Source organism: Taudactylus pleione, unplaced genomic scaffold, assembly GCF_031769625.1.
Source record: "Taudactylus pleione unplaced genomic scaffold, aTauple2 ptg000154l, whole genome shotgun sequence".
Classification (NCBI taxonomy): Eukaryota; Metazoa; Chordata; class Amphibia; order Anura; family Myobatrachidae; genus Taudactylus; species Taudactylus pleione.
Window position 1 is genome coordinate 18,909,758 of NW_028284556.1, and position 15,917 is coordinate 18,925,674.

Below are 15,917 nucleotides of genomic sequence, written 5' to 3' on the forward strand. Positions count from 1 at the left end.
CTTGGCACAGTCCTCTGCTGGAAAAGGATATAGAAGCGCCATTCTTTTAGAAGAATGGCTTATCTTATCCGGACGGACCCAGGCTTCCTCCATAAGTTCTGATAAATGTTCAGACTTTGGGAATTCTGCCTTAACCACTTTCTGGCACTTAAACAGGGGGGTTTTCCTAGGCGGAAGATCCCCCTCCTCGATATTTAACACAGATTGTACCGCCCTTATCAGAAAGGGGACATCGGCTACTGGGAAATGATCATCACCCTCCTCGGAGCTAGACTCCTGTGAAAAGTCCTGTGCCTGTTCCTCGGAGGAGGAGGCACTGGAGTGCACTCAGCCATATGAGGCGATACATGGCGCCTAGATTTAGGCAGCTTTGGCTTGACAGACTGAGGCTGAAAAACCCCCGAGGATGATGCCATGACCTTACCAGCACCAGGGTCCATCCAAGGCGGCCACATCATGGGCATAGGATGCATCTGCTGAGGCAAACCCCAAACCGGTGGCACCGGGGCAGCCAGCCGTTCCGCCACCTGAGCCATAACCTGAGAAAAGGACGCCCAAGGGGGCTCAGGGCCTTAAACAGGCAAACTTGGTGTGGAGGCTGTCTGTGGGGACAATCCTGCCTTGCAGGCTATACAATCTATGTGCTGCTTTCTACTCTCAATCCACACACCTGTAGCAAGGGAAGGGGAGAGACAGTGACAGTATACAGGAATTACAATTCTTTTACAGAAGAAACAGTATCCATAAACAACAATCACATGTCATGCATAAATACTTTGCGAGCCATATGCATATAAGCTCTCACTACCACAATCAGCCTAAGCTTAGGTAGGATAGAGCCCTGTAAAACACCAAAACCAGCAGTAGGCAAGGCATACAGGGAGACTGCCCAGCATCCTGTTAGGAGCAGCGTTCAGAGAGCAACTGACATACACTCTGGCTGCCCTATATAGAGGCTGAGAGGAGCAATCCACAATCACTGTGCCAGAGGACTAAACTAGCGTGTGGATTGGGGGAGGGGCCGCCAGGGAAGCGTACCTCCCCTATGCTGCTTGGACCTGGCCGCCGCCACAAGCCCCGGCTGGTCAGGAACATCATGTCCCGGCGGTCTAGGCTAGGAGACAAGCCGTATGCCTCTAGACTGCAGCGCGCCTCCAGCCAGTCTCACCGCTGGAGGCCGGACCACCACGTGGTCCCGGTGACAGCGGCCGCCACAACCACCTGCTTACCTGCCATCCCCTTGATCCGGTTGCGGTCCAGGGCCTGAGAGCCCCTGCTGAATCCCCTGCCATGGACCTGCCAAGGCTAGCGGTGCGGCGCCGGAGGTAGTTGCAGCGCGTGGCCGGTGCGCCTCCAATCAGGCGCAAGGCTGCTTCCAGGACAGCTCAGACCACCCGCTGAGATAGAGAGTAAACTCTCTCTTTTTTTTTTTGTACTCGTCTGCAGGACTGCTCCAGCAGTCCCACCGTCTATGTGGTGAAACACACCAAACAGGAAGAACTGGCTACCTGAGGCAGGGGGTGGGGTATATGAGGAGGAACCCCGATGCATCCTGGGAGGAGAGAACTCGTTTGCATTAACTGTTTGGTGACCGGGATTCATACCCCAACGTAATGGCTGTGGACCCCATGGACCCCGAAGAAGAAATAAATTGTTTGAAAATCATACAATGTGATTTCCGGAATTTTGTGTTCTGATTCTATCTCTCACAGGTAAAGTGTACCTATGATGGAAATTACAGACCTCTGTCATCTTTTAATGTGCAACAACTTGCACAATCGGTGGCTGTCCAAATACTTTTTTGCCCCACTGTATGTATTGCAGAGAAATACCCACATTGCAAATTACATATTGCAGGGATATACCTCTACTGAAAAACAAATATTGCAGAGAAATAACCCCACTGCATACCACATATTACAGAGAAATATCCCCACTGCATTCTACATATTACAGAGAAATATCCCCACTGCATTCTACATATTACAGAGAAACAGTGGCGTAACTACAGCCCCCGCAGACCCCGTGGTTGTTTGGGGGCGGGGGCTAGTGTGGCGAGGTGGCTGCAGATTCCATGCAGATGGAATCTGCAGAAAACGGCCCTCCAAAAATGGCCGCAGCCTAGGAGGAGACAGATGCTAGAGGTCCTACTGGACCCAGGCAGTAGGCAGTAGTCACCCAGGCAGTAGGCAGGAGACAGATGCTAGAAGTCCTACTGGACCCAGGCAGTAGGCAGTAGTCAACCAGGCAGGGCGGTAGTGCGGACCGCACATAAGTGCCGTCCGCACTACACTAGTATAACAAACACACAACCGCCGGCAGCTGTGTGTTTGTCTTAGCAGCTGAAGAGAGTCAGACAGACTCTCATTGGCTGCTTGTCTTGCGCCCACTGCCGGAGCCGGTTTCCTCCGGCTCCCGCAGTGGGTGATGATGGGAGAGTCTCTCCCATCATGCAGAGCGGCCCTGCCCGGAAGGATGCCGGATGGAGGAGCTGATGCCGGAGCGTTGATCAAGGTAAGTGGATTTTGTGTGTGTCTGTCTATCTGGCGGGGGGTGGGGGTGGGGGGTTGTTTGCTACTGTTGGGGGGCATTGCTGGGGGGGTTGTTTACTACTACTACTACTGGGGGAATTACTGGGGGGGACTACTACTTGGGGGCATTGCTAGGGGGGACTACTACTGGGGGCATTGCTGGGGGGGACTACTACTGGGGGCATTGCTGGGGTGGAACTACTACTTGGGGCATTGCTGGTGGGGGGACTACTACTGGGGGCATTTCTGGGGTGGAACTACTACTGGAGGCATTTCTGGGTGGGGACTACTACTGGGGGCATTGCTGGGGGGGGACTACTACTACTGGGGGGTTAGTACTGGGGTAACTATATAAGGGGGACTACTGCTGGGGGCATTATATTACGGGCATTGCATAGGGGGATGACTACCTGGGGCACTGCATAGGGAGACCACTTCTGAGGCACTACTGTATACTGTAAACTGTCTAGGGGGGGTGGGAGCACATTTTTTACTTTTGCACTGGGGGCCAGATTGCGCATAAATGGCACTGTAATTATTTTACCAAAATGCCGAGGGGGAGGGCGACAGAAAATTTTTTGGCACGGGGGAGCAAAATTTATAGTTACGCCACTGCAGAGAAGTATCCCCACATATTACAGAGAAATATCCCCACTGCATTCTACATATTACAGAGAAATATCCCCACTGCATTCTACATATTACAGAGAAATATCCCCACTGCATTCCACATATTACAGAGAAATATCCCCACAGCATTCCACATATTACAGAGAAATATCCCCACTGCATTCCACATATAACAGAGAAATATCCCCACAGCATACCACATATTACAGAGAAATATCCCCACAGCATACCACATATTACAGAGAAATATCCCCACTGCATTCCACATATTAGAGAGAAATATCCCCACAGCATACCACATATTAGAGAGAAATATCCCCACTGCATACCACATATTACAGAGAAATATCCCCACTGCATTCCACATATTACAGAGAAATATCCCCACTGCATAACACATATTACAGAGAAATATCCCCACTGCATTCCACATATTACAGAGAAATATCCCCACAGCATTCCACATATTACAGAGAAATACTGTATCCCCACTGCATTCCACATATTACAGAGAAATATCCCCACAGCATACCACATATTACAGAGAAATATCCCCACAGCATACCACATATTACAGAGAAATATCCCCACTGCATACCACATATTACAGAGAAATATCCCCACTGCATTCCACATATTACAGAGAAATATCCCCACAGCATACCACATATTACAGAGAAATATCCCCACTGCATACCACATATTACAGAGAAATATCCCCACTGCATTCCACATATTACAGAGAAATATCCCCACTGCATTCTACATATTACAGAGATATATCCCCACAGCATTCCACATATTACAGAGAAATATCCCCACAGCATACCACATATTACAGAGAAATATCCCCACAGCATACCACATATTACAGAGAAATATCCCCACTGCAAATCAGATCTTGCATATAAAAACACCCACAACAAACCAAATATTGCAGAGAAATGCCCCTACTGCAAATCACAAATTGCAAATAAATACCACCACTGCAAACCACATATTGCAGAGAAATACCCCCACATATTGCAGAGAAATACCCGCACTGCAAATCATATATGGCAGAGAAATGCCCCCATTGCAAATCATATATGGCAGAGAAATGCCACCATTGCAAATCATATATGGCAGAGAAATGCCCCCATTGCAAATCATATATGGCAGAGAAATGCCACCATTGCAAATCATATATGGCAGAGAAATGCCCCCACTGCAAACCACATATTGCAGAGAAATACCCCCACTGCAAATCATATATGGCAGAGAAATGCCCCCATTGCAAATCATATATGGCAGAGAAATGCCCCCACTGCAAACCACATATTGCAGAGAAATACCCGCACTGCAAATCATATATGGCAGAGAAATGCCCCCATTGCAAATCATATATGGCAGAGAAATGCCACCATTGCAAATCATATATGGCAGAGAAATGCCCCCACTGCAAACCACATATTGCAGAGAAATGCCCCCACTGCAAATCATATATGGCAGAGAAATGCCCCCATTGCAAATCATATATGGCAGAGAAATGCCCCCACTAGAAACCACATATTGCAGAGAAATGCCCCCACTGCAAATCATATGGCAGAGAAATGCCCCCATTGCAAATCATATATGGCAGAGAAATGCCCCCACTGCAAACCACATATTGCAGAGAAATGCCCCCACTGCAAATCATATATGGCAGAGAAATGCCCCCATTGCAAATCATATATGGCAGAGAAATGCCCCCACTGCAAACCACATACTGCAGAGAAATGCCCCCACTGCAAATCATATATGGCAAAGAAATGCCCCCATTGCAAATCATATATGGCAGAGAAATGCCCCCACTGCAAACCACATACTGCAGAGAAATGTCCCCACTGCAAATCATATATGGCAAAGAAATGCCCCCATTGCAAATCATATAAGGCAGAGAAATGCCCCCACTGCAAATCACATATTGCAGAGAAATGCCCCCACTGCAAATCATATGGCAGAGAAATGCCCTCACTCCAAATCATTTATGGCAGAGAAAGCCCCCACTAGCCACCTACTGGTGCACAGAAACAACTGCTAAATTGCTAACCTGCAACTGCCAGCCACTTACTTTACAGATAACCTCCAAATGCCAGATTCCTATAGTATCTGATAGCCACAATGCCTGCTGCATTAGTCCTCTGTTGAGTTTCTTGGTGCCCCCATGTAACACTGTCAACATCCAGGGGTTATTCTGGCCTGAACCAGAATCCTGAATGACCCTGATAAAAGGTCCTGATGATAGTAGAGTGATACAGTGACTGCAAAAGCAGTTATCACCTCCACTATCAGCAGATAGTGACTAATCTGCAGGGGTGAAAAGAGGGAGGGACAGCCAAAACTGCATAACCACACCCCCTTCAGCTTCGCATAGCTCCTACCTGGTGAACTGATATGCACAATGGGATGTAGTCATGCCTTCTAATTAACCACACTCATCCTTAAAATAAAGAGGTATGAAACTTTTCATGGCCACCATGCCATCCTTTGGATTCTTGCTCAGGTTTCTGCTCATCTTAGAAGAAACATTGTTGGATTTATTTCAATGTTAGTGAAGGATTCAGCTGAAGTTGAATCATTTCAAATCAACTGGATATAGGGCCTAATTCATTAGTGCACTGCTGAACGCAGATTCCTGATATTTGTGAATCTGCGCAGGCGCCAGACCCGTTATGTGTATGTGCAGAATGGGTCTGCGAGCCGGCATGTAAACTGGCAGCAGACTGTCAATGATTGACAGTCTGCTGCCGTTTGGGAGTGGGAAGTGGGTGGTGATGGCACCGTTTCCTGAAGAGGAGGTGTGTCGCAGCCATTGGGGGGGAGGGAAGATGACGGAGATTTCCTGGCCTCTTCTTCGCAATTGTGACGGCCGGCTGCATGGCCCCATGGCTCACCTTAGCCAGCCACTGGTCTGCAGAGTATCCAATGCTGCGTTGGACAACGCAGCTCGGTTACGTAATGCAGCAGGAGGCGTGATGCCTCCTGTGCATTACTATAGCAGCACAGATGGAGTAGCTAAGCTGCTTTCGAGCAACTTAACTATTCCGTCTGAAGCTGAATCAGACCCTTAGTCAGAAGACCAAACTCAAACAAGGATTCTGTACATCCCTATTTGTAAGTAAAGGTAAAGATACAAACTTTTAATGTAAAGTCAAGTAGTAAAAGAAAGGGATGTTTGTGAAAATATTAATTTACCCCTTGGTAAATAAATATGCTCACAAACATCTTTTTTGTGGTAATATAATGTTTTCTATGCAATGTAATGTTCCCCGGAGACAATTAAGTCAAGAAATATAATTCTCTTATTATAGTTTCGATTTTTTATAGTTTTCAAATGCCTGTAGCTTACGCAAAGTGTCAGACTTATTAATTGAAATTCTAGAATATTCAAATGTTTAATAGTGTTCCATAGTTATTTAACTTATATTTTACATTATCAGAGTTATGAGTCATAACCTTTAAAATCCATAAGATAAGAGTCCTGTTTGCCTGTGCTAAATGTTATTGATTTCCTTGCAGTCTTCAAAGGCTTGTAGGCTATGCAAAGCTGCTTATCCCAATAGCTCATTTCAAACCATGAAAAGTTGCTCTTGCCAAATAAAAGAAAAAAAAATCAAATCATCACTGTATGTGAGTCAGTCTGAACTACATAAAATAGAACATATAGTAAGAATTTATAATATACTTACTTTTTGTTACAATATTACTGTGTTGCTACAGCTTTGATGTTATTAGTATTTTTTCTTTATTTAACATAAACCAAGCATTATTTACCTTCACATGACGTGTTTAGGACATATGTGGTAAAGTGGATCTGACACACAAGTACATGGTTAGCTTGTCATGTAGGTTCATCCTGGTCATTGTATGGCAGCCTCATGTCATATGAAAATCAAACCTTGATTAATCGAACTTGAATGGACAGGAAGAAAGATAATAACCCATGACACCCATTGTCTACTGTGTGTGGTTATCATCCAAGTCAGAGAGGTCATATGCACACTGTAACCTGATACTTGGCCTGGTGGCTCTATGGCTGGATCTGTGCAATATGGCCTCCATGTGTGGGTGGGGCTAAACTGCTCCAGCCATTTTGCAATTTGTCTGAATGACTGTATCACACAGTGTGGGTACTGTAAAACTATACTGCATAACGCAGTAAATAAAAGAGTGCACGTACATATTTTATCTGTTGTTAATGGACAAGTTTTACATATATCCATCCAAGTAAATGTAAACCCTGCTTACAGTTTAAATACAATATGTCGCCTTTCCTGTTTGACTATGGATACTATTTAGTTTACCTTCCTCTCCAGTAGGAACCTGACTGTCCCAAGATATATCTTCTACAGGCCCTTCAGTGGTTTTCTGCAGGTACTTGTTCACATACTGCAAACGTGACTGCAAAGCCTAAAAAACAATTTTCATTAGCTTATTTCAAGATGAAAGAGCAAGAACATAAAACTACATTGCCAGTTAAAGCATTCTGCAATTGTTATGGTATTATTTGCATATTCATCCATTGTTTATGTTACCTTGACAGCTCGACCTGGTTCTGCCATCTCCCAGGCTTGTTTCATGGCTCTTATCTCCTCTATGCGCTCAGTATCTTTCTTTACTTCTAGCGTGTCTGCCTCACTTGTTTCACTGACCAGTCGCAGGGTCCAAAATGGTTTGTTGTTATCATTGTGCTGCTGAGTCTGCGATAAAATGCATTTCACATGCAATTGTTATTAGATCTTAAGGTCAGTGGCGGTGACTGTAGGCTCCCCCAATGCAACTTAAAGTGATAACGTATATGGATATATCAAGATGTATTTGGGAAAGCGCAATTTTAATGCAATGGAAAACTAGGTAAAACCTGACTAGCTAAGAATAGTAGAGATTATTTATGATCAGGCCATTTTACATGCATTGCGCTAACAATAATAATCATTGTAACACAGTTGTAATTAACACCAGTGGCGCGAGACCTTACTTACCTCTACCCTCACTCATCCAGTGCATGGTGCTCTGAGTGTGCACTGTGCTCTGAGTGTAACAGGCTCTAATATAAGATAACTTTCCCAATAGCTTTACCAATAATACAACACATTTCATGATGAAACACTTTTAAAATGACAAAAGATACAATTGGGCAGATTTGAAGTAGAAATGGACCAATCAGAAAATTGTTGGCAAAAACTTTGCAACCTTAGGATACCTCTCCTTCCTCCTTCGCTCACACCTTCACTTGGCTCAAGTCACACTCCATTCTCTTTCCCATATTTATTTATTTTTTTTTCAACCAAAATAATTTTTATTTTTACTTTTCATCTTTTTTTTTTTTAAACATACAAAAAATAAAGAAAAGAAAAGAATAGAAAACATAATCCTAACACAGGATAAAATAACATATCTGGCATTTCTTAGAATCAAAGTGTACCAAATATCTGGTAATACCAATCATACATCATATATATGCAAATCAAACATACAATCCCCCCCAAAAAAAAATAATAAATAAGGGGTACTCTTAATCTCCTCCACTTTAGTACCTGGCTAAACTGAGCCGGACACCCCGCAAATTGAGAATTTATCTTTCGATTACTCTAAGGAACGTTAGATTCCTCCCCTTCCTTTATATATTCTTGCCATAATAACCATCTCCTCATTAAAGAGTTAGGAGCAGATAAGTGCGAAGGTGTATAAGTTTCCATTTCATAATTATATTGAATCTTTACAATCACTTTTGAAATGTTGGGAACATTATAGGTTTTCCACAATTGAGCTATAACCATTCTGGCTGCAATAAATATTTACCAGTTAAATATCGCTCAATTTTTTTCCCCCTTTTATTTCAATGTTATTTTCCCCTGTTGATGTTTAGTATTATAAGCTTGAAATATATATTTTTTTAAAAATTAAAAAACATTTTGTTTAGAACATAATAGGCTTTAATTTGATATACCACATGACTAGGTTTAAGGTAGTCAACATTTCAAAGTCGCAGACTCAAATTAAAAACAGGCTATGCTAGATAAATGATAACTGGAATCTTATAGGTTTTTATGTTCAACACTTCCACTTTTCCAAATCACTGATTGTCAATGCATAAAAGGCCAAGTCCCTACCAAGTCCCAACAATAGATCCCCGGATCCCCCGACTTTTAACTTTGTCAAATCCATTCACTCTGCCGATTTTAGTCTCACTTAAAGAGGTATCTCACTTATCCAGTTTCTCACTTACCCAGGTTCAAGAAGTGTTTGTCTCACTTATAGAGGTTCTCACCCCTGTAAGTCCAGGTACAGACATAGAGACTTGTCAAAACCTGTACTAATCTCAGTTACAGAGATTCGAAAGGCGGTTGTCTCATTTACAGAGTTTAATAAACTGCACTAATCTCACTGAGGGCCCTATTTACTACAATCCGCATTAAAATACAGATTGTAGTGTGATATTTCCGACTGAATTCGCATTGCAAATTCAGGCAATATTACAGGGATTTATTAAAAATCCCTTGCAGGTACAGAGCTTGTGATAAAGCTCTGTCCCTGTGAATCCCGTCCGCAGCCATATCACTATATTTTTCAGAAATAATACAGTGACATGGTTCCGCGCATGCGCCGATCGGCTGCTGCTACACCGGACCACTCGTGCAGTCGTCCCCCCCGCGCTGCTCCGGTGATGTCCTCCCTCCAGGGCTCTGGTCAGCTGGTCTCCCATCCTGCACTGTGACCCGGTCAGCTGTTGAATGCAGCAGCTGACCAGGGTCACAGTGCAGGAGCCAGGAGACCAGCTGACCTGAGGGAGGACATCACAGGAGCACCGATCACCAGCCCTGGACTCAGGTAAGGTGTTTTTTTTACTATTTTTTTTTTTTTAGCAGTGATCAGCTTGTGGTCTGTTTAGACCCAATTACTGGGGCCAACTCCAGGCTCTGCTCTGCCTGTTAGAGCAGAGCAGGCATCGGGGAACCGGGGGAGACTGTGGCGTTATTATTAGAGGGCTTCCACCAGTATTTTTTCACATTTTAATTTTAGTAAATCGCAGGCAGATCACATTTTCTATTACAATTATGGGACATGCGATCTGCTTACTAAAACTATGTGATAATTAGGGCTTGGAGTAGAATTTTACGAATTCTACTCCAATTGCTCTTTAGTAAATTTAGGTGAAAACACCCTTTTTCAATTTATTTCAGTAAAAATAATGTTAATAAATAGAACCCTTAAAGAGGTCCTAACAGTAATCGTCTCAGTTATTCCTAATGATCGAGAAAAATCAGTCTCAGTTAAAGAGGTTTGACAGTCTCACTAACAGAGGTTTTTTGGTTTAAAAATGCCAAGACCTCACAATTAGGGCTAGTAATATTTATTTATTTATTAACAGTTTATTATATAGCGCAACATATTCCATTGTGCTTCACATTTGGAAAGAAAACTGGGTAATAACAGACAGACAAAGAGGTAGGAAGGCCCTGCTCACAAGCTTACAATCTATAGGCAAATAGGCATTGATACACAAGGATAGGTGCTATATATTGCATTTTGGTCCAGCCAGATTGCAGAGTTTCTTGGTGGGCTGTATGATCCAGTCACATAGGAATGCTGGCTAAAGGTAAGGAGGATGTGAAAGAAAGACTATGGCCCGTATTCCATTTGAGGCGAAAAGCCGTTTTCGTGTGTTTTTGGTGGAAACTTTTTGCCAATGACATCATTTTAGCCTGTTTTGACTTTACTCCGTATTCAATTTGGAAGACTTTTCGCCTAGGCGGAAAGTCAATGCAATGTAATAGGCGGAAAAGTTTCGCCTATGAATAGCAGGCGGAAAAAAGTGCAGAATTGGGGTTTTGGGGTGCAACGTTGCGGGAACCCCCATGCAGCCTTCAGACAGTCCCCCAAAGGTAAACTGTGTCAAAAAAAAAAAAAAAAAAAGACTTAAGAACACCCCAAAAAATCACTTTGAATTTGGGGGCGAAAAAAAAAAATGTTGGGGGCCAAAGTTGAAAACTAACGAACTTGACTCTGAGGGGGGGGGGGGTCCCCAAGTATGCCCCATGTGTTTTTTTCATTGCAGGTGCTTGCGGCAGGTGGATTTTTCACGATTTTTTAAACTTAACTTTAGCAACTTTAAAATATGCTGGCCCCCATTTTCAAGTACCCCAAATTTGCTGGGATAAGTTATATCCTGCAAAAAACTCCTGAATACTATTCTGCACCACTTACACAAAAATGCTACTTAGCAGCTATTGAGCCCATTTAAAAACACCAAATACCTTCAGCAAGCCAAATTGAGGGGTACCATACCTAACCCCCATGTCAGAGCATCTTTTGGGGGGTGTCAGGCTGATTTCCCCAAATCTGACAGTACTTTCCGCTTGTTTAAGTTTCGCCGGGTCCCGTTTTCGCGTACTTTCAAATTGAATACGGCGATACGCGGGCACGCACGCGATACTTTTCCGCCTACAAAACATGCGATGTAGGCGAAAAGTATGGGAAGCGGAGAAGTATCACGGGTCCGCTCAAATTTAATACGGCTCTATGTGTGAGATTATATTTGGACTGTGAGATATGGAAGCTATGAAGGTTATGTGAGCGGTTCTGAAATCTGATAAACTTGTCTGAAGAGGTGAGTTTTCTGGGAACCCTTGAAGGTTTGGAGACTAGAGGAAAGTCTTATTGTGCATGGGAGGGCATTCCACAGACTGGGTGCAGCCCGAAAATAGTCCTGTAACCGTGAATGTGAGCAAGTAATGCGTGGAGATGAGAGACGCAGATCTTGTGCTGAGCGAAGAGGTTGGGTTGAGAGATATTTTGAGATGAGTGAAGAGAAGTATGTTGGTGTGGTTTGGTTGTATTTGTATTGAATATGGTAGAAAACCAGTAAACGATGGAGGGACTAACAGAGCAGAGCAGCAGACGAAGACTGTTTGGCAGCCTCGAAGCTGCATTAATAATTAAGTTTCCCACTTCTCCAGGTACCTCTTATCAATGTTCGACTGAATATCAATCCATGTCTGAAATATGTACATTTTTATATGCTCACAATTGCCAATAAATGTAGATTTCTTACATTTTCAAATGTTTATAATTGTAAAACTAAAGGGTCCATTTATTATGCTAATTATCGGGGGCCAGACACTAGCAGCAGGTGCCAGTGACTCCCCGCCTGCTGCTTCACGCCAGCCCAGCACTGCTGGACCCGGTATGTGAGAGAAGGTTAGGCTGTCTCTGCGATGTCCTACGCAGTGAAAATTAGCACTGCCGAGTCTTACTTGGCAGTGGTAGTGCGTATGCATGAACGTCAGTTCACGCATGCGCAACCTCTGGCGGAATCCTTCTTCGCAACCCAGAACTCCTTCCCATAGCAAGGAGGTGCAGTCCAGGAACAAATGCCATCTGAAGATGGCATAAGTTCCCGCAGTTAAACTTCGAAATGTAGGTTTCCATACTAGGGTGTGGGGACCTCAGGCCACATTGGGACTAAAAGGTACAGTAAGCAGGAGATATCTGTGATATCTCTTGCGGAACCTTTATATTCAATAGTCAGGACACTTACTATACACAAAAGTGAAAATTTTAATTTTCTGCACTAAGGGCATGACTCATGGCTGTTCTTTGTAAGCAGCTCCTGTGCTAAAATATGGAAGAGCCACAGGAGGCGTCTTAAGTTAAAAAAAACACCTACTGTCTACTGTCCAAAGACGCAGCATTGGATCCTCTGCGTGATCATCAACCTGTGTAACTCTCAGGTTGCCCAGAATGTCTGGCAAAATCACGCTGCTGGGACCAGTGAAGCTTCGCCCAAAGACGCAGCCTTTGGCTTCAGCACGTCCAGAAAATGGGGCTGACACACCGCAATTTTCTGGAATGCTCCCAGATGCCGCCCCCAAATGTCAGCAGCGAATAATTAAGCATAAGAGATTTGTGTATGTTACAGATTTACATAAGCTCCCAGAACATGTGTAAGATTAATGAAGTCGCCCACCGTTGGAAGACAATTTGATACGTTTCATCTGCATTTTCACAAAGCATGTACAGAATGTTGAATCATTGTGTTATAGAAATAATTTTGACTAATTGAATTATGGTTTGGTGTGGGGCGAACATAAGCTCCTACAGCGATTCTTATGATCTGCTGAATATGTAATTGGTATGAGGCTGCCCTTCCTGATAGTTATTAATCTCTAAAGCAGTTTGAGCAAGGTGAAGAGTATTGTAACCAACCTAACCATAATGTTTTTTTACTGCCATCAAAATGGTGTGTTAGATGCATTAAGTCATGAACATCTATTTAAAAAATAGTTTTTTAACTCAGTCAATGTTAGGATGAAATTAAATCAGACTTTCCGACTCTACCGCAATGGCAAGAGAGCAAGTCTCTCGGTTCAGGAGCCACCAGAGGAAACTCTTCCACCCTTCCGGCAGCCATCCACTTAGGAGTGATAGTGGGCGGTCAGGGAGAGGGTTGGGTGGTGATGACGCGATTTGCGCTGAATCACATCATTGTAGCCCCGCCCCCTGCTTTTTAATGATGGAAATCTTGGCATTGTATAGCGGAAGGTGGGGCCACGATCACGCCGCCATGCTCCCGCACCGCCCACCATTTCCATCGACAAATCCCCTGCAACGCCGACCTGGCTGCCACCGGCATGTATGAATTAGATTGTGCTTAGATGCATTATGTCAGATCACTGTCTGTATCAGGAAATGGATTTTATTGTCAATACATTTGTTTGTGTTGTTGGATGACAAGTGTTTCGTTCATTCATTCGGAGAAATAGACAAGTTCATGCCAACTACTGTACATAACACAATAATACGGCAAAGGAAAAATGAAGCTGCTGGGTTTAAATATTCCATTGCTTTATCTGTTTGACCACTGATTAGTATTAGGTGAAACTCATTGAGCAATAAGAAATCCCTGTCAACAGAACAGTATCTCAGTAGCAAACAAGCAAATGAACAAGCCAAGGATGCATAACACCAAGTTCAAGGTCCAGTAGGACTACGTTCTGACATACATTTACAGGCTGCAAAGTTGCAGAATCCTATATGGAGCCCATTGAGTTGAACACATCGCCACCACTCCCTTCTGTTCCCTTTGCTTTAGGAAGGAAGGTCAGAGAGTACTCCTTTCATTACACAGTGCACAAACTATCTGGCAAAGGGCTCAGCCAGCACTGCTACAGTTTAAAAAAGCCTGTTCTGACCAGGAGAGGGAATCTGTGAGGCATCATATACCTGCCAGTCTGGAGGAAGAGTGAAGAATAGGAAAGTGGCATTTTTTTCATTTAAAATATTAATTCCACCCAAAACAAGATATTATTGCTGCACTTAGAACACTAGGTGGCAGTATTGGCTTAAAAATAACAGCTAAGGCAAATAACCTTGAATATCAAAATAATTCTGTTATTAATCTTGCACAGTAAGGCAATGTTAATAATGTTAGAACACATTAAAGAACCATTTCTGAACAGTTTTTTTATCATTGATAAAAGATATATCAAATCAAATACTCATGTAAATTAAATTGAAAATGTGATATGAATTATTTAGTTTAAAAATATAAATGTATTAATAGATCTAAATGCAAATTAAACCTGAAATAAACTGCAAGCTACTATATTCAGTCACGGGGCCTGATTCAGCAAGGATCGCAATTCTGCTAATACGCACGCAACGCAGTTGCTTATATCAGCGGTGATATGCATATGTTTACATAAGGACGTCCACTTCCCCTTACTTACATCCGTTACTTAGTAGAATAGCGAAACAATCGGTAACATCGAGTAATATCAGACTCATACGCACAGTTAAGGAAGGTCAGATCTCACTCAGGAATTGCTTACTTCAGCGCACGCTATGAGGCCTCACACTGCGTATGGCACCTCAGTGGCTAACTTATCCACCCCCATGCAACGGCATTGAAACGTTCACCCGACCACCCCGCCCCCCCATCACCACCCACAAACGGCACTTCCTGCTCTGGGTCTGTGTAGCCTATTTAATCGCAGTTCCGACCGCATTTGCTAGTTCACGCATGCGCACTGCGATGCATACACATGCGCAGAACGCAACAATCAACTGATTGCGTGCAAATTAGCAACTGTGTTCCTTGCTGAATCAGGCCCAAACTGTGTATTATTGCAACCAGAAACAAGATTAGTTCACAACATCTGCCAAATCTAGCCACAACGGAAGAGTAATTTAAGGAATTAATTCTGCAAAGGGGACCTAATGATAAATAGGCCCCTTAGTTGTTTCCCCATTAAAAAGAACTGAATAAACTACAAGTTCCTGTCTCAGAAACAGGTGTCTTTTAAATCAACCACATGATACATACCATCAAAATAAATAAATAAATAAATAAATAAATACATTCTTTATCTGCTACCTCCTAATTGCTTCTAAAATTCTGCCTCCTGCGGTCAATGATTCTTGGAAATGGATGCACCTCCAAAATGCTCATTTACAAAGTTTAAAATTGCAGTGCTTTTGTGATGTTATGACCTTACATTTGTGCAGTTGTACCCAATATTACACATTATGCAAATGGATTTGTGGGTCGATTTTGAAGCTGCTGGCCAATATCGATGGAGGAGCTGACATTATCAGGAACAAGTCTGGTAATTATGATTTCTGTTTCAGTACTGGGAAGATTGAATCTGAAAAGATTCAAACTTATCCAATCATGTTGCAGCAATTAAAAAATGTCACTACTCGTCAATTATGGCTCGCAGTGTGCAGGGC

At 43.2% G+C, this 15,917-nt stretch overlaps 1 protein-coding gene across 1 annotated transcript in view; it reads right to left on the reverse strand.

Moving 5' to 3' along the window:
* ADGB (androglobin) overlaps nt 1-15,917 on the reverse strand; it is a 435,925-nt gene that overhangs the window by 42,235 nt on the left and 377,773 nt on the right. The window contains exons 31-32 of the mRNA XM_088474497.1: nt 7,718-7,882; nt 7,487-7,592 (exon numbers count right to left, since the gene is read on the reverse strand). Coding sequence (XP_088330623.1) covers nt 7,487-7,592; nt 7,718-7,882 — 271 coding nt within the window. The remainder of the gene's footprint in view (nt 1-7,486; nt 7,593-7,717; nt 7,883-15,917) is intronic.